Genomic DNA, 26,553 nt, shown 5'->3' with positions numbered 1-26,553 from the left:
AAACTAGCTCACAAGTGGCTACCGCCATTGCTCGACATTCTGCTTTTGCACTAGATCGAGCAACCACACTCTGTTTCTTACTCTTCCAGGATACCAAATTACCTCCTACTAAAACACAATATTCGAATGTAGAACGTCTATCACAATCCTGCCCAATCAACGTCTGTATATTCAACGATCTGCTCATGACCTTGATCCTCGAAGAGTATACCTTTACCTGGAGCTAACTTAATATATTTGCACAATGCGAACAACTGCATCCCAATGACTATCACAGGGAGGATCCATAAATTGACTTACAACACTCACAGGATAGGAAATGTCAGGGCTGGTCACTGTGAGAATGTGAGATAATTCAACTTACCAAGATCATTGAGTGGCTCTCCCTGTCCTAGCAGGAGTTTAGTATTTGGATCCATAAGAGTGTCAACAGGTATACATCCCATCATTCCTGTCTCCCCGAGAATGTCTCAAGGCATACTTGCGTTGCGAAATATCAATACTTGATCTGGACTGAGCAACTTCAATACCAAAAAAAAAATACTTCAATCTGCCGAGGCTTTAGTCTGGAAATGCTGAAAGAAGTATTGCTTCAAATTAATGATACCATCTTGATCATTGCCGGTGATAACGATATCATCAACATAAACCACCAAATAAATACATAGATTTGGAGTAGAATGTCAATCAAACACATAGTGATCTGTTTCATTATGAATCATGCCAAACTTCTGAATTACTGTGCTGAACTTTCTAAACCAAGCTCGAGGAGATTGTTTTAGACCATAAAGTGACCAACGCAATCTACACACCAGACTAGACTCCCCCTTAAGCAACAAAACCAGGTGGTTGCTCCATATAAACTTCCTCCTCAAGGTCACCGTGGAGCAAAGCATTCTTAATATCCAACTAAAAAAGAGGTCGATGTCGAACAACAACCAGGTGCAGGACGGAAATCATCTGAGCTTGATGTTGTACCTGAACAGCGATGATAGGTCAAGAATAGTGGCACTATAGATGGAGTTGTAGAAGGTATTGTAGATTCCTCAAAAGTCTATGTAGGTAAGACTGATGGCACTATGGATGGAGATGTATAAGTAACAGTAGGATCCTCAAAAGTTGATATACATGTTAGCATCCGAAGTCTATATTTTAATAATGACAAACTAATAAGTGGATCCTTGTAGGATATTAAAGACTACTAATAAAGGAAGCCGACTCTAGGAATGGAAGGACATCGAATCATAAGAAGATCATGGCACTCAAACAAGCATGGCAAGCAAATTAATCAAATATCTTGGAAAAGGAAGGAGAATAACCATCCTAGAATCACGACAGACTAGATCAATCAGAAAATCAGTTAGGATCTAAACAAAAGGAAGGAAAGCCACAACCGTCACATGGACATCCATCTATACAAGACTAAAAGGAAAAATAGATCACGAACATATCTGATATAGACGTGATCCAAAGCCGTATATGGACATATCTGATATGGACATATCAAACGGCTACATTTATCAATCAAGGAATCAATTTAAATCCTTGATTGAGAAGAAATCTCTTGGGTTTTCTTGTGAGAGTAGCAGCCGAAGACTATAAATGCTGAAGACTGAAGATAGACACAAGTCACGCAACTTCAAGGAGAAAATTCTAAGTGTCTCATTCTTAGTCTTACAAGGCTCTGTAACTTATAGTTTACAATTGTTATATAAAGAGTCGGATCAAGTCAACTTTGTAACATCAACTGAAGCGGTGTCACAAGATCTGAAGAGAAAAATAAGTCTTCAGAACTTGTTTCCTATCATTGTACTCGTACCCAACATTCAATGATATAAGGAAACTTTGAAACCCAAGGAGACTGGAAGTAGGCACTACATTGGTATTCCGAACGAGGATAAATTTCTATGTTATTACTTTATGTTCTGTTATTTACATGCGTAATTGTTTCAAGTCTAATCTGTTTGTGAAGTGCACTGATCTGCAGGCAAGTCGACTGTGAGGAGTTAGTAGTCGACTCGCCGAAGAAAAATTTCAATCCCCCCTCTTGAATTTCAATAAGTAAGACCTCAGACATGTTAGGATGATCAGGATCAGAAAAGGATGTAAAGTAAGGTTGAGACTCAAAGAATGTGACATCAATTGACATAAAGTACCGACGAAGATTAGGTGAGTAGCATTGATATCCCTTTTGTACTCGAAAATAACCAAGAAAGTCCCATTTTAAAGCACGAGGGGTTAATTTATCTTTTCCTAAGTGAAGTTATGAACAAAAAATGTACTCCTAAATACACGAGGGGGAAGATAGAGACGATTGAGGAAACACTACTGAATAAGGAATTTGATTCTGAATAGAAGATAAGGGCATCCGATTAATTATATAGTCAGATGCGATAACTGCATCACCCCAAAAACACAGCAGAACATGGTATTGAATTAGAAGAGTTCAAGCAATCTCGATAAGGTGTTTATTTTTCCTCTCTGCTACTCCATTTTGTTGAGAGGTATATGGACAAAAAGTCTAATGAATAATTCCTTGATGAGTCAAAAATTGTTGAAATTGGGAGAACATATATTCTAAGGCGTTATCACTACGAAAGGTCTAAATAGTCACACCGAATTGATTTTGTATTGGCCAAAGGCATCGATAGGCACTGAAACTTGTTGCCAAAATTCACTTAGACACCTAAACTAAGGCATGTTCCTATCAGACCCCTAAACCCCACATTTTGTTTCAATTGGGCTTTTTTTGCCTATGTGGCACTGCGCGTGCAATGCCATCGTGGGAGGCGCGTGAACAACATTTTTTTCACTAATTTATGAATAAAAAGATGCCAAGTGGCATTGAGGGCCCCATAAGTTTTTTAATAACAATTTTTTTTTCTTTTTAAACACTAAAGGCCCCAAAAAACTTTTTAATAAAACAAAAAGCATTAGAGGGCCCCAATTTTTTTTTAATAGAACAGAATTTAATAAAAAATTAATTATAAAAAAGAAATTTAAAAATTTTATAATTTCTTTTTAATAATTAGTTTTTTATTTTTATTTTTAAATAATTTTATAATTATTTTTTAATAATTTGGATCCTCAATGCCATTTTTTATTTTTATTTTTTTAAAATTTTATAATTTTTTTTATAATTAGGTTTTTATTTTTATTTTAAAATAATTTTATAATTATTTTTTTAATAATTTGGATCCTTAATGCAATTTTTTATTTTTATTTTTAAAAATTTTAAAATTTCTTTTCAATAATCAGTTTTTTATTTTTATTTTTTAAATAATTTTATAATTATTTTTTCATAATTTGGATCCTCAATGCCATTTGCCATTTTTTATATTTCTTTTTAAAAAATTTTATAATTTTTTTTAATAAAACAGAAAGTTGGGGAAGAGGGGCTGGGGGTAGGTGGGGGAGTTTTATTTTCATTTTTTAAAAAATTTTATAATTTCTTTTTAATAATTAGTTTTTTTTATTTTTTAAATAATTTTATAATTATTTGGATCCTCAATGCCATTTTTTAATTAATTCTTTTAAAATTTTATAATTTTTTTATCATTAGGTTTTTATTTTTATTTTTAAATAATTTTATAATTATTTTTTAATAATTTGGATCCTCAATGCAATTTTTTATTTTTAAAAATTTTAAAATTTCTTTTAATAATTAGTTTTTTATTTTAATTTTTTAAATAATTTTATGATTATTTTTTCATAATTTGGATCCTCAATGCCATTTTTTATTTTCATTTTTTAAACAACAACAACAACAACAACAAACCCAGTGTATTCCCACCTAGTGGGGTCTGGGGGGGTAAGATGTACGCAGTCCATACCTCTACCTCTGATGAAGTAGAAAGGCTGTTTCCGATAGACCCCCGGCTCAAGACACGAGATACCATACAAACACATAGTAAAGCACAGAAGCAGATTACATAACATAAATACGGCACCCATAAGTAATATAAAACAGAGGAAAGCAAAGGAAAGCACACAGATTCGTAATAAAACATGGAACACGGAAGACGGAATCATAACAGGAATAAAATCCCCTCCAAGTAATTCCCTACACTAGCGACCCAAACTGGCCCTAATCCTCTGCCGAAATTCGCGCCCTCCAGATCTTCCTATCTAGGGTCATGTCCTCGGTGAGCTGTAACTGTTCCATGTCCCGCCTAATCACCTCGCCCCAGTACTTCTTTGGCCTACCCCTACCCCGCCTAAAACCATCCAACGCTAGCCTCTCGCACCTACGGACCGGGACATCCATGCCCCTCCTCTTCACGTGTCCGAACCATCTCAATCGTGCTTCCCGCATCTTGCACTCCACTGAAGTCACACCAACCTTCTCCCGGATAGTCTCATTCCGAACTCTATCCCCTCTAGTCAGTCCACACATCCAGCGCAACATCCGCATTTCTGCCACCTTCATTTTCTGGATGTGGGAGTTCTTAACTGGCCAACACTCCGCTCTATACAACAAGGCCGGACGGACTACCACCCTGTAGAATTTGCCTTTAAGCTTGGGCGGCACCTTCTTATCACACAGCACCCCCGACGCGAGTTTCCACTTCATCCATCCCGCCCCAATACGATGCGAGACATCCTCGTCAATCTCACCGTTACTCTGGATCACGGACCCAAGATACTTGAACTTATCCTTCTTACATACCTCCTGTGCTTCCAGCTTCACTACTACCTCATTCTCCCGCCTCACGTCATTAAACTTGCATTCCACATACTCTTGTCTTGCTTCTGCTCACCCTGAACCCTTTAGACTCAAGAGTTTGCCTCCACACCTCTAATTTGTCATTCACACCCCCTCGAGTCTCATCTATCAGCACTACATCGTCTGCAAAAAGCATACACTACGGCACCTCCCCTTGAATGTGCCGCGTCAACACATCCATCACCAACGCAAACAAAAAGGGACTAAGAGTAGATCCCTGGTGCAATCCTGTCAGGACAGTGAAATGCTCTGAGTCTCCTCCCGCCGTCCTCACCTGGGTTTTCGCTCCATCATACATATCCTTAATTACTCTGGTATATGCCAGCGGTACTCCACTCACCTCCAAGCATCTCCAAAGCACCTCCCTGGGGACTTTGTCGTATGCCTTCTCCAGATCGATAAACACCTTGTGCAGATCCTTCTTCCGCTCCCTATACTGCTCCACCAACCTCCGCACCAGGTGGATTGCCTCCGTCGTCGAGCGGCCGGGCATAAATCCGAACTGGTTTTCCGAAATAGACACTATCCGTCTCAGCCTCACCTCGACCACTCTCTTCCAGATCTTCATAGAGTGACTCAATAACTTAATCCCCCTATAGTTATTGCAACTCTGAATGTCCCCCTTATTCTTATAGAGAGGGACCATGGTACTCCACCTCCACGCCTCGGGCATCTTTGCCGTCCTGAAGATTTCATTACACAATCCAGTCAACCACCTTACACCAGCCTCTCCAACGAACTTTCAAAACTCCACCGGTATCTCATCCGACCCCGTCGCCCTACCCCTTCGCATCCTGCGGACAGCTTGTCTAACCTCTTCTACCTTAAAACGTCTACAATAGCTAAAATCCCGACACTCCTCTGAGTGCTCCAGTTCCCCTAACACAATAGCTCTATCCCCTTCGTCATTCAAGAGCCTATGAAAATACGACTGCCATCTCTTCTTAATGTGGCCGTCCTCCACCAACACTCTACCGTCCTCCCCTTAATGCACCTCACCTGATCGAGGTCACGACCCTTCCTCTCCCTAGCCTTAGCGAGTCTAAACAACTTTTTCTCCCCTCCTTTCTCCTGTAACCCTGCATACAAGCTCTCAAAAGCGGCCGTCTTAGCTGCCGTGACTGTTGACTTCGCCTCCTTCCTCGCTAGCTTGTACTCTTTCCTGTTTACCCGCTTCTCCTCTTCGTCCTTACTTTCCACCAACTTAGCATACGCCCCTTTCTTGGTCCCCACTTTCTTCTCCACCTCTTCATTCCACCACCAATCCCCCCGACGGTGCCCAGCCCGGCCCCTAGAAACACCCAACACCTCACTTGCATTCTCCCTGATGCACCTTGCCGCCCTGTCCCACATACTATCCACGTCCCCCCTACACTCCCACACCCCCATTCCCGCCAACCTCTCCCCTATCTCCCACGCATTCACTGGCGTCAGGCCGCCCCACTTAATTCTCGGTCTACACTCCTTAGTCCTCCTCTTTCTATTCTTCTTTATACCCAAATCCATAACCAAGAGCCTATGCTGGGTCGAAAGATTCTCACTCGGGATGACTTTACAGTCTTTACACAATGCCCTATCCCCTTTCCTAAGCAACAAAAAGTCAATCTGAGTCCTGGCTACCGCGCTTCAAAAGGTGATCAGGTGCTCGTCCTTCTTCGGGAAGCCCGAGTTCACCACCACCAGCCCAAAGGCCCTCGCAAACTCCAGTAGGGTCGCCCCCTCGTCATTTCTCTCCCCAAAACCAAAACCCCCATGCACGTCACCAAAGCCCCCCAGTAGCGCCCCGATGTGCCCGTTGAAATCCCCTGCTACAACAATCTTCTCCGAACTAGGCACGCCTCTCACCACCTCCTCCAAAGCCTCCCAAAACCGCATCTTGTCCTCCCCCTCCGATCCCACTTGCGGCGCATAAGCACTACACACGTTCAGGGTAAACCCCCGAACAACCAACTTAATAGTCATCAACCTATCGTTGATCCTCTTCACCTCCACTACCTGACCTCTAAGCTCTTCATCTACTAAGATGCCCACTCCATTCCTACGCCTGTCGCTCCCAGAGTACCACAGCTTGAAACCATCCACATCCCTCGCCTTAGACCCTACCCACTTGGTCTCTTGGACACACGCAATGTTGATCCTCCTCTTCCTAAGAATCTTCGCAAGCTCTATGGACTTACCCTGAAGGGTCCCTATATTCCAAGAGCCAACCCTCAGCCTACCGTCCCGCCCTCCACTACCCCCCCGCGGCCAAACCTTGGCCCCCCTCCCACTCCCGCCCTCCCCTCATCCCTCGCCCCCACCACGGCCCCACTCCCCAACCCCCTCGGACATGACCCTATCCACCCATTACCGCCCACAGCCAGCACTACACGAAAGTATAGGAAAATATATAGATATACACGGTGGTAGTATCAAATCAGCAGCAAGGAAATACAAGGCTCACACAAATTCAAAGGAATACTCCCGAAACAAAACTATACTCAATTAGGGGGCAAACACCACCGGACTCAACACCCACCGCCCCAAATACAGTTTCCCAGCCAATAACCCAATCCAAAGCAGTGGAAGAAATGACCACAGCGACAGCAACAACAGACAACAGACAATGTCCACAAATTCCACGCAAGTCAAGGTACAGGGGCTACTACTAGCATAATACTAAGAATGGAATATGAAATAATGAAATAAAATGGAATATGAAATAACGAAAATAACAAAGGTTAGAAGTCACCGGATTCCGCTTGGAGCTGCGGCTGCTGGAGACGGAGCGACGGGTGGCGGCTGGCTGGCTGAAGGCCGAGGTGGGGGAGGGCTGGTGTACCCCGCGGGGGACCGGGGGGGGGGTACGGACAGGACAGGTAAGGGTGGGGGGGCCGGCAGTCGGGGCTGGCGGTCGGGCTCGGAGATCGGGATGAAAACATTTATAATTTTTTTTAAATAATCAGTTTTATATTTTTATTTTTTAAATAGTTTTAGAATTATTTTTTAATAATTTATATCCTCAATGCCATTTTTTATTTTCATTTTTTAAAAACTTTTAGAATTTAAAAAAAAAATTTATAATTTATTTCATTTTTTAAAAAAATTTATAATTTTTTTAAATAATCAATTTTTTTTTATTTTTAAAATAATTTTAGAACTATTTTTAAATAATTTTCCTCAACGCCATTTTTATATACTTTTTTTATAATTAATTTTTAATAATTATTGGACTCACAATGCCACGTGTCAGGTTCCAATTAGCTCATTTTACCACGTCATCGCGTGTGTGCAACACACACTTTGAACTTTTTTCTAATAGGGCAAAAAAGGCCTCATTGGAATAAAATGTGGGTGGTTTAGGGGCCTGATAGGAACAGACCTTAGTTTGGATGTCGAAGTGAATTTTGACAATAAGTTTGAGTGCCTATCGATGCCTTTGGCCTTTTGTATTTCAGCGCAATAACTCTTGAATATAGGAAAAAATTCAGATCGATCTTTCAACAAGTAAATCCAAGTACATCTTAAATAATCATCAATGAAGCTAAAAAAATAACGAAACCCTAAGGTTGAACTGATTCTTCTAGGACCCCAAATATCAAAGTGAACTAAGAAAAAAATAGACTCTGCATGATTTTCAGTACTACGTTGATAGGTAGTTCGAGTGTGTGCCCTAAGTTGGCACGACTCACAATCTAATGTGGATAGACTAGGCAATATAGGCACCAATCTTTTGTAATTTGAACAAACTAGGATGTCCCAAACATTGTGAATTATGGCTGGAGAATCTGTAATTGATATGCTATGAAGGAGTTAGGAGAGGTAAGGTAGTAGAGGCCTTGTGATTCATATCCTACATCAACTGTTTGTCCTGTTCTATGGTGATGCATGATAAAAGAGTCCTCAAGAAATAGTATGCCTCAATTTAGGGCACGAGTCAAACGATTGACCGATGCAAGATTAAAAGGACAACCAGGAACATAGAGACAACAACCACAATCCCAGTGTATTCCCACAAAGTGAGGTCTAGGGAGGGTAAGATGTACACAGTCCCATACCATTATCTCCGCAGAAATAGAGCGGTTGTTTCCGATAGACCCCGACTCAAGATAGAAAATAGTACACCAAGGCCGTAATGAAACATGAAACCGAATGGATGGCATAAACGAAATACGAAATAATAAACATAAATACAAAATAAATATCAGAGAAATACGAAAATAAGCGAAATACTAACAATTCGCAATAAGACATAAGAAAGGGGATAGCCACCTAGTAGAAACCTACAACCCCAGACCAAAAACACTCACCACACCCAAACACTCCTGACTAGAGGCTCCAACTCAAGGACACAGACCTAGGATTACTAATCCGGCTACATAAGCGCTCTCCTACCACCTTGCTACAACCCACACACTCACACTAGCCTTTTACTCTAATCTGCGACCTCCAGACCTTCCTGTCTAAGGTCATGTCCTCAGTAAGCTGAAACTGCTTCATGTCACGTCTAATCACCTCTCTCCAGTATTTCTTCGGCCTACCTCTACTCCTCCTGAAGTCATCCGCAGCAAGCCTCTCACACCTCCGAACTGGGGATCCGTGCCCCTCATCACAAGCCCAAACCATTTTAACCTTTCTTCTCACATCTTTTCCTCCACCGAAGCCACTCCCACCTTCTCCCGGATAGTCTCATTCCTAACTCTATCCCCTCTAGTAACTCTATCTCTTCTAGTAAGTCCACATATCCAGGAACATAGATAACAAATTTTAAAGTAACAGAGGATAGGAGATTAGCTTGTCCAACTCCTTTTGTTTTCGTTTGGTTACCATTGGCTAAAGCGACAGTTGAAAGAGACTTCGAATAAACAATGATAAAAGTAATTTATCACCAGAAATATGACCAGAAGTGCCAGAGTCCACAAACCATGAGCCAAAGTTAGGAGATTGTACAGTTGAGGCTTCTGCTTACTTGCTCAATATTGAAGATACTCATTATATTCCTTTTCAGATAAATACACCCATTGATTACCTTTGATGTTAGACTGAGCAACATTAGTATTTTTAGGTGGTCAACCATGGAAAGAATAACATATTTCATGAGTATGTCCAAGTCTATTACAATAACTACACTTCAGACGAGAATAGCATATGTCACGACTGTGTCCAAGCCTTTTACAATAACTACACCTAGGTCGAGATCTTCCAAAACAACCTCCCCTTCATCGATTCTTTATAGACTGTGACGTTTGATTTTCTAATCTCCTCATTAAGGGTTTAGATTTACACATTGGACAAAATCGAGCAAAAAATTGGGAAATACATTGCCAAAATCTGATACAGGTGGTCAACCACCGAAATATTATATTTGATTGCCGAAAACTGGTCGAAATCAAGAAATAACTTCATGGACAACCTCGGAATGAAGAGGCGACCTCGTTGAAGAAAAAAAGTGGCCTGAACTAGATCTCTGAAAGTCGGCAGAACCCTAATTTCGGCAATTGGAATCTGGAAACAAATATTGTCGGGATCTGGAAACAATTTTTGGAGTCTGATCGTAACGGATGCCTGATCTGGATGACTCCAAAATGATCTGAATCTCCGGTGCGTGACACAGATCTGGCCGAAAAATCGCATCTTCTTTGGCGCATGACACCGCGTGAGGCGTTGTTTTCCAGTGGTTCTGGTTAGGGTTGCATCGCCTGAGATTTTCGAGACTTGTGTAGTGTTGGTTTTTCACACAACACTCACCAAACAAAAGATAACACAAATTAGTCACCGAAAATTAACACACAGTGACTGATATTTCTTTTTTTTTTTTCCTGAAGCTCTCACCAATGCTCTGAGACCATGTGAAAAATAAAGAAGAAAATATTATTGAACTGTGTAACTAAATTATTACATTGAGACCCTGTTTATAGATACTATATAAGAATCCTTTTTCAACTAGGACAGACATTACAATCCTTTTTCAAGTAGGATTTTGTATACTATTCCTATTCCTACTCATAAGCTAACACGTTTTGAATCTGAAAAATAATCAAGAAAAGAAAAGTTTTAACAAATTACAATGTTAAATATGAAGAAAAATTACAAGCTACAGGATGTCACTACATTTACAACGGACATCCTCTGATTCTTCTCCTCAACCAAGTTACGCTCACTAAATCTGCGTCAAAGTTCGAACCAGCGACGTGAGCATATCCCATATATCACAAGATACGCTTTTACTACTTGACCAAAAGCCTTGAGGAAAAGCTGGACTTTTAAGTAGATCTATGTCTTGGATTTAAATAACTGATCTTAATTTGACCAACATCTCTTGTATTATAGAATTACGATTAAACTTTATATGGCCTAAATCCACTAAATTTTAGAGTTTACAGCTACTATAGTCTTTCTACCTCCATGAGGTAGGGATTGTATCATATACTTCTTGCATTCTGTCCCATGGTAAGGTATGCGTAGGGGTGTGCAAAAACCGAACCGATAAAAATGCTATTGGGTTATTGGTATTGGGTTAACGATTTTTTATTGGTTTTCTAAAAAAAACTATTGGGTAAACGGTTCGATTTCGGTTTTAGCTTATTGGGTTATCGGTTAAATTGATAACCCAATAAGGATACACTTAGTTATTGTTTTACTCCTATTTGTGTTATATATATAAATATTTATATTACTAATATATATACACACACACACTATTTATACACAATTCAGAGATTCACAAAGTATTAACCTATTCAGGGCAACAAAGGCGCAATACAAAGCTCGGGTATTGTATTGGAAAGCTTGAAGCATTTAGTAGCTTCCACAATTAGGATTCAGTTTTTTCTGAACTAACATTCAATTCAAGTTTGAAGATTCTTGTAAACTAAAACGCATTGCGTATGATTTTGGTGGCAACTAAGATTTCATTTTTTCATGTAGTTGTTACTATTTTTATTTGATGAGTATTTTCTTATTGATTAAACCGAAAGCCGAACAGTTAAGCATAAAAAATCGATAAGAAAATATCTTATTGGTTAGTTATTGGTTTTGCATATTTGAAAATCGAAAATTGATAAACCGAACCAATAACACATAAAACCGAACCGAACCGACCGATGCACACCCCTAGGTATGCGTACACTCTACCCTCTCCCGACCCCACCGTAAAGATTTCACTGGGTATATTGTTGTTATCGTACAACCATTACAACCTTCCTCTGGCAAATATCACTAGTGTTTTGGGAGAAAGGCATCATCCGGCCAACTTGTGCACACCTCGAATATTCCACCGAGTACCAACTATTTCTCACCAACACATTCACTAAGTAACTTGGTCTATTGAAGGCACATGAGAAGAACTCACCTCGCGTTTTTGTCTTTATTAATATTTGATTTCTGGACCTTTTCACTGACCGTTAGGACACACCCTTGGGTGCAAACCAACATCAGACGCGAAAAGATAAAAATTAAACCATAGATGTTTGTGAGAAATATAAAAGAAAAATATCATTGAATTATTGTAACTACATTATTACATTGAGGTCCTATTTATACACACTACATTTCAATCTTTTTCCTAATAGGACACTACATTACAATCCCTTTCCAAGTAGGATTCTATATGATATTCCTACTCATATTCTAACACTCCCCCTCAAGCTGGTGCATAGAAGACATATGTACCAAGCTTGTTATGGATGTAGCTAATACAAGGACCGGAGAGGGACTTGGTGAATATATCTGCAAGAAAACTGATAAAGACTACTTTGGACGTTTGGGAGACCTCAACTAAAACGGAACAAACCAAAAAAGTGATCCGAAAAGTAGTAAACATCGCCGAAAAGTCAATGTGTCACTGGAAAATTGCCAGAAACTGGTATAAATATAAGGGTCGTCTCGAAATCAAGAGATGAGTAGATCTTGAACAAGATAGTCACCAAAGAACTGGATGGAATATACTAATGCGCCGGATTATTAGATTTGATGGCTGAAAAATGGTCACCATTTGAGAAAAAATTATATGGATAGGTCGGAATGATGACACGATCCTACTGAGAAATAGAAATTATATAGGCAGTGTCGGAATGAAGACACGACCCTACTGAAAAATAAAAATTATATGGGTAGGGTGGGAATGACGACACGACCCTACTGAAAAAGAGAAATTATACGGGTAGGGTCAGAATGACAGCACGACCCTACTGAAAAAAAAACTTATATGGATAGAGTTGGAATGATAGCACGAGCCTACACAAATCAGATCTGAAGAGTCACCATAAAGACGCATGAAACTAAGCAAATCAGATCTACGGAGTCACTGAAAAAACACACGATGCTATGCAACTCAAATTTGAGAAATTAATTTGAAAATATGCACGGTACTATGCAAATTAGATCTGAGAAAGTAGGGAAGAGAAGTGTGGTGACCAAACTTTTGCTAACATGATCATTGGTCGGACGAGGGGCATATATAGGTTATAGCCGCCCGCCAGCACCGGAATCTCTTTGATTCTCTACCAAGATCGTAAAGGCTCTGATACCACGTGAGAAATCAACAACAACAACAAACCTAGTGTATTCCCACACAGTGGGGTCTGGGGAGGGTAAAATGTACGCAGTCCACACCACTACCTCCGGAGAGGTAGCAAGGCTGTTTTCGATAGACCCCCTGCTCAGGACAAAATAATAAGCAAATTCATATACCACGTGAGAAATATAAGAGAAAAATATCATTGAATTGTTGTACCTACATTATTACATTGAGGCCCTATTTATACACACTACATTCCAATCCTTTTCTTAATAGGACACTACATTACAATCTCTTTTCAAGTAGGATTCTATATGATATTTCTATTTCTACTCATATTCTAAGAATGTTGACCTAATCTCCAAATATCCTATCCGCTCTCCCACTTGACCCTTTAGGCCCACCAACCATGCACTAGGTAACTTGGTCTACTGAAGGCACATAGGAAGAACTCACCTCGCGTTTGTGTCTTTATTAATATTTGATTCCTGGTTTCCAGGATTTTCACCTTTTCACTGACCGCTAGGACACACCCTTGGGTGCAAACCAACATCATAAGCGAAAAGATAAAAATTTAACCATAAATGTTGACCTGATCTCCAAATACCCTATCTATCTCCCACTTGGCCCTTTAGGCCCACTAATCATGCTTCATCTGACACTTGCATCGAAAAAATAGCTTAAAGAAATCGATAGAATGCAAATCCTCATTTTTTTATAAGGAATAGAATGCGCACTCAGAGAAGTGTCGTGATTTCAATTATTGTAGACGTTTTAAGGTGGAGGTCAGAGAGGCTATTCGCAGGATGCGAAGGGGCCTGATGAGATTCTAGTGGATTTTTGAAAATTTACTGGCGAGGTTGGTTTAAGGTGGTTGACTGAATTGTTTAACGGCATTTTTAGGACTGCGAAAATGCACGAGGCTAGGAGATGGAGTACTATGATTCCTTTATATAAGAATAAGGGTAACATCCAGAGTTGCAACAACTATAAGGGTATTAAGTTGTTGAGTCACACTATGAAGATTTAGGAGAGAGTGGTTGAGGAGGATAGTGTTTATTTTGGAGAATTAGTTTGGATTTATGCCCAGTCGCTCGACGACGGAGGCAATTCACCTGGTGCGGAGACTGGTGGAGCAGTATAGGGAAAGGAAGAAAGACTTACATATGATGTTCATTGACTTGGAGCAGACGTATGACAAATTCCCTAAGAAGGTTCTTTGGAGATGCTTGGAGGTGAGTGGGGTCCTGAAGATGTACATCAGATCGATTAAGGACATGTAAGATGGAGCAAAGACTCAGGTAAGGACGGCGGGATGAGATTCAGAACATTTCCCTGTCTTAACAGGGTTGCATCAGGGATCGACTCTTAGCCCGTTTTTGTTTGCGTTGGTGATGGATGTGTTGACGCGGCGTATTCAAGGAGAGATGCTTGGTGTATGCTTTTCGCAGATGATATTGTTTTGATTGACAAGAAGCGGGGGGGGGGGGGGGGGTTGTGAATGATAAATTAGAGGTTTGGAGACAAACCCTTGAGTCCAAAAGGTTCAGGTTGGGTAGGAGCAAGACAGAGTATATGGAATCAAGTTTAATGACTTGAGGAGGAAAATGAGGTGGTAGTAAGGTTGGATTCTCGGGTTGTTTGTAAGAGAAATAGTTTTAAGTATCTCGGGTCCATGATTCAGGAGAATGGAGAGATTGACGAAGATGTCTCCCACCGTATTGGGGCAGGATGGATGAAGTGGAGGCTCGCCTTGAGAATATTCTGTGATAAGAAGGTGTCACCCAAGCTTAAAGGCACATTCTACAGAGTGGCAGTCCGTCCGGCCATGCTGTATGGAGCGAAGTGTTGGCCAGTCCAAAACTCCCACATTCAAAAATTGAAGGTGGCGGAAATGCAGATGTTGCGTTAGATGTGTGGGACTAGGGGTGATAGGGTTAGGAATGAGACTATCCGGGAGAAGGTGGGAGTGGCTACGGTGGAGGACAAGATGCGCGAAGTTAAGTTGAGATGGTTCGGGCATGTGATGAGGAGGGGCACGGATGCCCCAGTTCGTAGGTGTAAGGGGCAAGCTTTGGATGATTTTAGAGGAGGTAGGGGTAGGCCGAAAAAATACTGAAGAGAGGTGATTAGACATGACATAGAACAGTTACAGCTTATTGAGGACATGATCCTAGATAAAAAGGTATGGAAGACACGAATTAGGTTAGAAGACAAGTACATGAGGGTGGGTTGCAGCTAGTAGTTAACAGAGCTTTGGGGAAGCCGGGTTGGTAGTCTTAGGGCTATGTCCATAGCTTGGAGCTGCTAGTAGGAGGGTATGGGGGTGGGTGGGTGAGGGGGTGCCTTTGGTTCGTTAGTGTAGGGTATTACTTCGTAGGTGTCTTATTTCTATTATTCCATCTTGTTTCATGCTTTATTACGAATTTGTTTACTATTCTTTGCCTTGAGCCGGGGGTCTATCGGAAACAACCTTTTTACTTCTCCGGAGGTAGTGGTATGGACTGCGTACATTTTACCCTGCCAGACCCCATTATGTGGGAATATACTGGCTATGGGCTTATCTGCTTCACTATATTCTTCTAAACAACTTTTACACAATCATAAAATCGCAAAAGATTTCACATATGAATATAGAGTATATGAATGATCCATTACCTGAAACCTCTGGTGTCATTCTTGCTGCCACGACAATACATCTGCATGAAACGGATTGTCATAAACGAATCGAAAATGCTTTGGATGGCACAGTGAAGCAAAATGCAGAATCTCCTTCAAGCTATTAATATTCTAAAAAGATGGGCGTATCTTCATGCACAAGACAATTCCAGTTTTACAAATTCCACCAAAATAGTGAAAGCCAGGACCTCATGTAAGTCAAAATTAGAAGAAGGATGCCTAAGATAAGTACAAGCTAAATCAAACTAAAAGTTATTGATACACGTGGGGCACATCTCATCCAACTAACACATCCCCTTTCTCCATCTACCACCCACACCCCAAAATAAAAATACTAAGGAAATGAACAAAGGAATTTAAAACTGAAACACAGAAATGGCTGGGCAAACAAACGCAGAGATCTAAACACATATCACAGGTTTTTTTTGACAAGGTACATATCACAGATATTTCATTCAACATATAGCAGCAATCCCTCCTCTTCCCATATCCTTCCCACAACCTGCACCCCCGAGAAAAGAAGAAAAGAAAAAGGATCGAAATATAACACAGAAAAAGAGATGGTTGGACAAGCCAAAGGTTATCTATTATATATTACCAAGAGAACATTAAGAAAATAATAAATAATATTACAGCTTAGTTTTCCAGTCACAAAAGTATTTCCAAAACATTTGTCAGGATTCATTTTTGTTATTCATTAACCTGCTCCACAAGTTTACACTTAGATACCTCGTAAATTCAGCATGATTTCTTAGGAGCAGTAACTCCTACATCATAAAAGCTTTGTGCTTTCAGTATTAATCCTGTTACTATTAATGTTTAGTTTTCCCTGAGAACTACAACTGGGTTTATAAATGATTGATACAAGTAGATTCCAAATGAAAGAACATATAGGATATAACTGAGCTGCAGGTGTTCCAGTTATCAGGATATAGTAATAGTAGTCTATAAAAGGGCACTCCGGTGCAGCAAAACTCCCGCTACTCGCGGGGTCCTGGAAAGAGACTGTTTCCAAAAATAAATAGCAGTGTATCTACTTACAAAAATACATAGATACTACAAAAATAATAGTAACAGTAGTGTATCTACTCAAAAAAAAAAAAAAAAAAAAAAAAAAAAAAAGTAAAAGTAGTGTATCTACTCAAAAAAAAAAAAAAAAAAGATAATAAATCCACTCAATTTATGGAGCACGCCTTCCCACAACGGAACATCCCAAAACATTTGCTCCATTTCAATAATAAACTTCTATTTACTTTCTAAAACTATCAAGAAATTAAATTCATTTACCAACTATGTTGCTCGGACTCTTCAAAATTGTCAAGGGGTGCGTGTTGGATTCTCCAAATGTAGCGTATTTTTGGAGAATCCGACACGGGTGCCGCATTGAAAGTGAAGAGTCTGCACTACTTAGTTTACCAATTCAATTCTACAACTTTGATGTGATATTTCATCTTTCAAATGATTTTCAACCATTACCTTTACATCTCCTGTCAGTACCACTAATAGAGTTGTATAAGTAGAATTAACATTCAAAACTCCATGTCCATTTAACTGTCATATAAAATGAGACAAAAGCAAAACTGTAGGAATAACAAATGAAGTTTTTATCTCAAAGGCTTCCATTTTTTTCCTAGTCGAGAGTTCATTGTGTTTATTATTATTTTTAAATCCACGTGAGCTATGTTAACAAAAAGCATCAAGACAGTGTAGATCATTTCTGCAAGTTCAATTACAAGTAGAACCGTCTATTACAAATAAACTAAAATAGAAAAAAATGAAGGAAAAAAATTGTGAATATGAAGATAACTGGTTTACGATTGAGATGTATTTGATTGATTGATTATGTGCACAGTACAAGAACCTGTTTGGATTAGTTGATCAAAAGTAGTTGGTAAGCATCAAGTGCTTAGAAGCACTTATAGGTGTTGAACCTGATTTTATAAATAAGTTGTTACATGTTTAGTCAAAGTACTAAAGCTGGTAATAAGCAAAAAATGAGCTTGGTAAAAAGATATAGATAAGCACTTCTCCATTAAAATGATTGAAATGTCCTTAAAGCTATCTATAGAAGAACATATTTATAAGTAATTTCTATTTGAAAAAGGATGAATAACTGTTTGTCTGGTTTTGACTTAGCACGGAATTTAAGAAAGTACTAGGGACTTTTGAATCTTGTGGTCTTAAACGAAAGATCGGTAGAACAATCTTGTGATCTTAAACATGCCATGGGGAGAATAAGAATTTAAACTGCCACAAAAGGAAAGAGACATTCTTTTTGAAATGGACTGAAAGGAGAGCAAGACAAATAAATTGAAATAGAGAGAGTATGTTTTAGGAGGAGTGTTTTGGAGATTACAAAAGGTATTAAGAATAAAATTGTAGAAGGCACGGTCAAACCAAAAGTGCTTATAAGTAGTAAAACTGTAAGTTGGGGTGCACTATGACTTTTGGCTTACTTTTCGATTCTAAACACTTTTGGTATTAACCAAACACATAGATAAGCCAAAAAGTGTATATAGCCAAACACCCTAAGCTTCTCTCGCCCTATAATAGAGAATCAAGCCCTCCACTTCCACAATAGGGCAATGTCCAACTTCAACTGAATAAAGAAGTGAATAATGAACTCAGTATGCAACAGCTATAATAAAGGAATAAATTTATGTACTCACCCAATATCCACGAGGAACCTCTTTCCCGCAAATTTGGTAATTTCCCAATGCACCCTTTTTGCTACAAATGTCCACCTCCTCATTATTCGCTGACCATATTTCTGATGGACACAGATTATCGAAGTCAACCAATATATCTGCACTTCCCTTCCGGCACCTAGCACAGACATCCAAATTTTACAAGTCAACGAAAGGCAGGATATGTTTTTGCAATCCAGAGAACACTGCAATGTAGGAGCTAACCTCTTAGACGGATGATGAGCCACCAAAAGTTGAAGGAATTTTATAAGTGAAGCCCGAGTGCCTGAGTTAATCATCTGCACATTGAGAATACCAAAGCCAGTGAAACTAAGTAATGTAGACCAAAATTATCCATGAGAGAAAGAGAGAGTTAGCATTTTTTACTTTTTGGTCTAGAATGATGCCAAAGGCAGTAGAAGTTGCCTCCTCAACGTCATATATACCTCTGGCAATCTTCATAAGAAAAATTTTACAGAAGTGAGAGACACATAAAATGGACAGCTTAAATTTGCAAAACTAGAATCAGAACAAAACCATATGTTCTCCTAGTAACCTGGGCAGGATCCGAAGAGTTCCTCTGGAGATGCTCATTCTCATACTTCCCATCACCGAAGCCATATGAGCTGAGGGTTCACAGTCAATGCAATAGGGAAAAAATAGCTTATTAAGTATGGAACTTGTGTAAGACGCACATGTGAAAACTGATACAAACAATAACAAATGGTTGTCCTCGAATCACAAAGTCCAACTCAAGTCCCATATGACATCAGCCTATGGGGTGACTAGCATTTAGGATACAAATCAGTCAAATACTATATGGATTTGATTCTTTTTGGTGAGTTTAAGATCCTGAGAGAAGACCAAACAACAGAGAATTTTATCCATGTCAGAACACTTTTATATGCCGTTTACAATTCATAAAGTCTGCCCAAGCTCAATGTGACATTTACCAAAATACCCCATCTATATCCGACGTCCACATTCCCTTTTGTGGTAGTCGTAAACAGCATCCACTTTCCAACATTATATATATTCTACAGCTGGTACAACAATAACCGAAAGCCACATGGAACCGACTTTTATACTTTTAAAACAATTCTTTACCTTTTATAAGGACCTTTTACACAGCCTCTTTATAGTTATCTCTGTTTCATGTATTTAAGGAACCCTTCTTAGTAGACAAAATATTTCTATTATGTCAATGGCAATCACTATTCGAGATAATACAGTGTAACGGTTTTCTTAACAACCACAATAGCTTAAGATGGCATACTCTCTCTGTAACAACAGATCTAACTTAACTTCCCTAGATCCCAAAGACACAAAAGAATGCAGCTCAAATGAGTTACTGGGAAAGATACATGATTTATTCTCAAAATTATTACTTTGTGACAGAAGCTACTACACGACACAATCAGCGTAAGAGCTTTTAACATCATAAGACAGCTAATTTTAGGACATGAGTTCACCCAATAAGCACAAAACCAATCAAGGGGATTACATATACCTTCCCAGTTGTTTGTTGATCCAGCCTAGAAGGATGTCAGCTGTGCGTCCCTTTTCAACGGCGAGTATTTCACTATTTTCTTGTTTTGGATCCCACCCATTACCAACAAACTTCTTGGGAGGGCCCCAGAGAAGCATAGGGTAATACTTCACAGAGAACTTATCACAAAGATTAGAATTTATCTGTGCTGCCAAAAAGACGAATAAGAGGAAAAATCAGTTAGGTGTATGGTAAGAAAAAAGGTCTCTTAACAGAGTGAAAAAGAAAAGACTAAAGACAAGAGAGAGAAATATCGAAGAGAAGCATCTGCGTAAATGGGAGGTATATCAAGTGGTAAGCGCATTAAAAACTCACTACAGGATTAAAACTGTGGTGATGTGAAATGATTAAAAAGCAAGAATCCCCAATCAAAGCGATATTGACTGAACCATCCTGACCAATTCAAATGAAAAGAGCAGGAAATAAAGAGAGACTGCTTAACTTATTTAATACACAAAGAGAGCTGATTTTTTACTTGAATAATTTTTTAAAAGTGGCTCATTAAGCTTATCTCCCGTGGCAAAAGATATTACACATTCCAAAAACTACACCACAAGAAGAAAAGCTTCAAATTGTCTTGTTATCTGTCCTCGCAGACTGATCTACACTCTTCTAGCTGGAGGGTGGGACCCAGTCCTCTCAGAGATGCAGACGACGAGGACCTCAGAGAAACCTCCATAATAATTTTCAGACCTTCAAAACGGTGAAATAAGAGGGCAAGAGAGAGCATAATCCGTGGATTACAGTCAATTGAAACAACTACAAAGTTTGGAAAAAGAACATCAGAGAAAGATGAACACTTATTATAAATCCCAGTAACCACCAGAAAAAGGGAAAATACAATACGCTTACTGACCCATTAACAAGAGCACATTAAAAGAGGAGATTATGTACACAAATAGAGGATAAAGTAATTTTTTTGAAGCATAATAAAGCAGAGTAATACCGATAATGCACAGTCTACCCTTGTCATTAATATGATTCCTGGATGACTGGCATCTGGTCCATTGAAGAGTCTTGCAACCTTTTCATATTGTGGCTGCAAAAGTATTGTCCCATCATTAGAAATATCACAATGGAAGTTCACATAATAAGTAGCAGATTCATACCTTATAATTTCTGCAAGCAGGGCACCTATAAGACCAATTAAAAGAGTTTTAAGTGAGAATCACATGGCTGCAAACTCGGTTCAAAATAATACACTTGAATACACATGGAGAAGTTGATCAAACTGTTGGTAAGCACACACAAATAAACAAGTATAGGCAACATCTTACTTTTCCGCAAAGTCGTGGTGGTGCTAAATTTTCTCGTCTTTTCCTACTTCTATAGAATTTTGATATGAATTCCCAAGTGTAACATATTAGATAACCCAGGAGAAAAAAAGAACTAGAATATACAATGAACAGATGTTTTCTTTTAATAACCATGGTGTCGGGCTAGTTTGCGCACACCTAGACTAATTCCACGAGATACCTGCCACCTCCCACCAGCAACAGGTACCAAGTAACTTTGTCCACCAATGCTAGAACAGATGGAAAGAAATCACCTAGTGTTTGTCTCTGTTGGGAAATGAACCTGAGACCTCATGGTGCTCAACCCAACTTCATTGAATCTCAGTTATTAGGATTCCTATATTACACAAACACATTGCTCGAATGATAAAAAGAACAGATCTAACTATTTTTTTTACAACTGTGGTGTCTTCGCGCACCTCGATTAATTCCACGGGATACCTGCAACGTCCCATCAGCACCAGATATCTTTGTCCACCAAGGCTAGGACGGACGGAAAGAATCACCTAATATTTTTTGTCTCTATTGGAATTTGAACGTGAGACGACATGTTCTCAACCTACTTCATTGACCACTAGGCCACACCCTTGGAGGCTGAACACAACTAACTATTTATAAATCTAAAATTAAATTAACCAAATTGACGGTTTCCGATGACACCGGCTTCTCTTACTCCTACCAAGCAAAACTTTTTCATCATTATGATGTCCATATCTAGACTACTCGCAATTTAACTGACAATCGAATCCAAGCACTCAGACCAAAAAGCTATAATCTTTACAATTCCCTCAGAATCCTCTGAGTACACATAGTTCCCCAAACTTCAAAAAGATCCTTTTAACATGCACAACAACAAAAACCAAGACAAGGAAGAAAGAAGTTTGCCTCACGAAATGAAATAGGGCATACCAGACATATTAGCATGCTAAAACCACTGCACCAACATTTTTCTCTACGTCGATTAACAAGGTTTCTTCGGAAGGAAATGGGTGTAGAGTTAGATCCTCCAACTATGAATGTTTTCTGCTTTTAAATTGGGACCTTCACTGGTATTTTCAATGGGATCCAGGATCATTTGAATGTAATGAACTCCATGAAGTAGGATGGATGTAGAGGTTTCATACCAAAACTATTAATATAGCCTACCCCAACTAGTTTGGGATTGAGACAAAGTTACTATTCTTGTGATCAACAAGGTTTCTTTGGAATTAAATTGGTGTACCATTAGATGGCCATAGGAATCAAATAGCCCTATGGAGCTGAATGGATACAAAAATTCATACAGCTAACCCCGACTCCAACTAGCTTTAAATTGAGTAGAACCTAATCATTTGATAACCACCACAACAACAACATACCCAGTGTAGTCCAACAAAGTAGGGCCTCGGCAAGATAAAGCGGCAAGATAAAGTGTACGCAGACCTTCTACCTCAGAGGTGAGGTAGAGAGGTTGGTTTCAATAGACACATGCCTCAAGACAAAAACAATCGAAAAAAAGACTTGATGAAAGTACAAGAAACAATAAATAGTAAAAAAAAATCACCCCTGCTAAAACAATCTAAAAAGGGACTTAATGGAAGTACAAGAAACAAAAGATAGTAACAAAAACATTAGATAGTAGCGAAACAATACTATAATAGATAATAATAGAAATTGAAGAACAAGAAACTACAAGAGTAGTCCTACGACTACTAATAAGGGCAGTAAGACAATGCACTCCTACCTACTAATCTTCTACCCTAATCTTGTCCTCCACACCTTCCTATCTAAGGTCATATCCTCGGTAAGCTACAATTACGCCATGTATTGTCTAATCACCTCTCGCAATACTTTTGGTTTACCTCTACCACTCCTGAATCCATCCCCAGTCAACCTCTCACACCTCCAAACTAAGATATCAGTGCATCTCCTCATCACATGTCTGAATACATGTCTGAATCATATCAACCTCACTTCCTGCATCTTGTCTTCCACCAAAGTCACTCCCACCTTATCTTGAATATCCTCATTTTCAATTTTATCTCTCCTAGTATACCCACACATCAATCACAACATCCATCTCTGCCACTTTCAACTTCTGAATGTGAGAGTTCTTGAATAGTCAACACTTCGCCTATAAATCATAGCTGGTCTAACTACCAATCGGTAGAAATTGCCTTCAAGTTTAGGTTATACATTCTTATCACACTAGACTATAGATATGAGCCTTCATTTCATCCACTATACACCATTACAGTAAGTGACATCCTCGTTAATATCAACATTTCCCTGGACCCATCTGAAAAATGATCATTATGAGTTAGATTCAAAAGAATTCGATCAATTTTATTAGACTGTCACTAATGTGAAGAACCAAAAACAGAGTTCTCTTTCTTCATCGTCAATCAAACCACATTTCGTGACCCAGGATTCTATTTTATCATCAATCAACTTCTCTTTCACGTTTTTCATTTTGATATCAATGAATATATCTCTTGTTGTATAAATTAGATATCTCATATTTCTCAAAAAAGGTCTAATGGACAACCAAGCTGGAATGAAAATCATGTGAGATAAGGGTTCAAATCCTTCATGGGGAAAAACAAAATAGGCGACTTCATTCCCATATACCAAAGATTTGGTGAACAAAGTTACAAGTTATCCCCATTAGTTAGACACATGTAACCATTAGTATAGTCAATCCAAGTGCTCCAGGACACCACATGTTATAATAAAACTAATTTGGGATTAAGGGCGTGTTCAATATGAAGGATAACATTTTCTGAAAATATTTTTCAATTTTCACATGTTCAGTTGGTCAAAATCTTTGCAAATCATTTCATCTAGGAAAATAAGTTCCTTAAAAATAAAGAAAATGACTTTCCTAGTGAAAGCATAGAAAACACTTTCCACAAGTGGTTTTCCACATTGATTATGTCCTTCCCACCCTCCAACACACTTTTTCTCCACCCCTACCCTATCCCCACCATTCCACCATACCCCCACCTCCCATGATATTTATCTAGATCATATACAAATGTTTTGAGGATAATACATTTTTCTTGCATATCAAACACACAAAAATAAGCACAACTACACTTATTTTCCAAGAAAACATTTTCCCCATAGAACACAACCTAGGGGTAGTTTTTTTCCTTTTGTATAACCGCGATGTCCGGACAAGCTTTCGCCCATTTCGACTGATCCCACGAGATATCTGCCACCTCCCACCGGCAACAGGTATCAGGTAACTCTATTACTATCGACAAGATTAAATAAAGCAACAATCAAGAAACTTCTAAATTCTCAAAAAATAAGTGCTCATTAACAACAACGACAACAACATACCCAGTGAAATTCCATAAGTGGAGTCGAGGAAAGGTAGAGTTACACACACCATAACCCTACCTTGTAGAGATAAAGAGGTGGTTTCCGGAGGACCCTCAGCTTGAATAAAACATATTAAAGTAGGTATGAACTAAGACTACATAAAGCAAAAGCCAAGAAACTTCTAATTCTCAAAAAATCAATAAACCCATTGACAAAAAATAAGGCAAAAACTGACAGTGAGGTAAACCAATTGACAAGATTGCATAAAGCAACAATCTTCTACAATAACAACATACACAGTAAATCCCACAAATGAAGTCTGGAGCAGGTAAAGTGTATGCAGACCTCACCACCACCTCGGGGAGGTAGAGAGGCTGTTTCAGAAAGACCCTCGGCTCAAGTGTAGCAAATCCGAGAGAATCAGGAAACTTGTAATTCTCAAAAAATCAGTAAACCCATTGACAAGATTACATAAAACAACAATTAAGAAACATCTAATTCTCCAAAAAAAAAAAAACCCCATAACAAAAAAAAAGGTAAGAAAACTGACCAGTGAGCAAAGAATTCAACAATGGCGTATGGTGCAGGAGTTTCTTTAAGAACAGAATCAAAGTTGGTGGCATTCAATTCAACAGCAAAGTCAGGCTTCTCTCCATCTTTACCACTAATCACCCTAAGAATTCCACGTTGAGATCCAGTCGAAACAGAAAAGGAAAGAGCAAAAAAGAGCATAAAAATTAAAGAAGACATGATGATCAAGATTCAGTATAAAAGGGTGTCTGTAGAAATGGTCAAATATGGGTTTTCTCCAAGTTTCAGAACTCTCTGAAACTGACACTTCGATCTGATTTAGGTAATTTGGGGGTTTTAAAAGAATGGAGTTTATCGATTTTGTTATGACAGAGGGACAGATTGCCTAATTCACTTCTGTCCCTTTGCCCCTCTTACCAGTTCTTTTTGAATTGTTTTTTCAGGCTTTCTGGTGGTTTCTCATATGTATTGAACATCCGTTTGGCGGGGTTGTTTGGTAGAGTATTTAAGAATAATGCAATGTATTGTATTAATAATATTTATATTAGTAATATTGGTATTAATTATGCTTATATTAATTATGTTGATATTATTTCTTATATAGTATTTAGTTTGATGTATTAGAATAATATTTCTTGTATATTTTTTATAGAAAAAATATTGATTTACAAAAATACTCTCTACACTCTTTATTTTTGTAAAATGAAATGAAATTCTTTCAATATTTTCAATTCAACAACTTCTTTTAAAAAAATATATATCTTTTCCATTTCAAATGGTAAAACGCATAATTTTTTTAAAGTTAATCATTTCTTCCTTTTTTTTTTTTTTTAAGATAACTCCTTTTCTGTGTTTTATTCTAAAACGCAAGGTAAATTATTTTTTATGTTTTATTTTAAGATGTGCAATTCTCTCTTCACTTGTGTTGAGTTGCAGTATAATGGCATTCGTCTTCGAAAAATCTAGTGTTTCTTTCTTTCTCAATTAACCCAACATATTGCTCCAGGAGTGGTGTACCAGGTAGGAAGGAGTGATTTAGTTATTCCATTTCTCTGTCATGTAAACAGAAATTCTGAGAAAGATCCAGCATACACCAAAATGTTGAATTTTAAATTCTACAGTTAACTAGAGATTTTCAATTATGAAGAGATGGTTGATTTCTTCTGTTACTTCCTCACAAAAATGCAACTATGCAAAGATGGAGTTTTTCATTAAAGCAATACTCCAGTGTTTTCATTTTTAATATATAAAAATTTAATATTCATTTTTTTAAATTATTT

General features: G+C 38.6%; 1 protein-coding gene across 1 annotated transcript in view; it reads right to left on the bottom strand.

The window, feature by feature from the left end:
* The window catches only part of LOC107870698 (sulfhydryl oxidase 2), a 31,293-nt gene extending 5,449 nt beyond the window's left edge, over window positions 1–25,844 (bottom strand). The window contains exons 1-9 of the mRNA XM_016717308.2: window positions 25,293–25,844; window positions 21,248–21,272; window positions 21,085–21,177; window positions 20,100–20,281; window positions 19,146–19,215; window positions 18,977–19,045; window positions 18,815–18,888; window positions 18,572–18,728; window positions 15,882–15,922 (exon numbers count right to left, since the gene is read on the bottom strand). Coding sequence (XP_016572794.2) covers window positions 15,882–15,922; window positions 18,572–18,728; window positions 18,815–18,888; window positions 18,977–19,045; window positions 19,146–19,215; window positions 20,100–20,281; window positions 21,085–21,177; window positions 21,248–21,272; window positions 25,293–25,492 — 911 coding nt within the window. The 5' untranslated portion in view covers window positions 25,493–25,844. The remainder of the gene's footprint in view (window positions 1–15,881; window positions 15,923–18,571; window positions 18,729–18,814; window positions 18,889–18,976; window positions 19,046–19,145; window positions 19,216–20,099; window positions 20,282–21,084; window positions 21,178–21,247; window positions 21,273–25,292) is intronic.
* Between the last annotated feature and the right edge of the window lie 709 nt (window positions 25,845–26,553).

This window comes from Capsicum annuum, chromosome 5, assembly GCF_002878395.1.
Source record: "Capsicum annuum cultivar UCD-10X-F1 chromosome 5, UCD10Xv1.1, whole genome shotgun sequence".
NCBI classification, from domain to species: Eukaryota; Viridiplantae; Streptophyta; class Magnoliopsida; order Solanales; family Solanaceae; genus Capsicum; species Capsicum annuum.
This window is presented reverse-complemented; position numbering and strand designations above follow the sequence as displayed.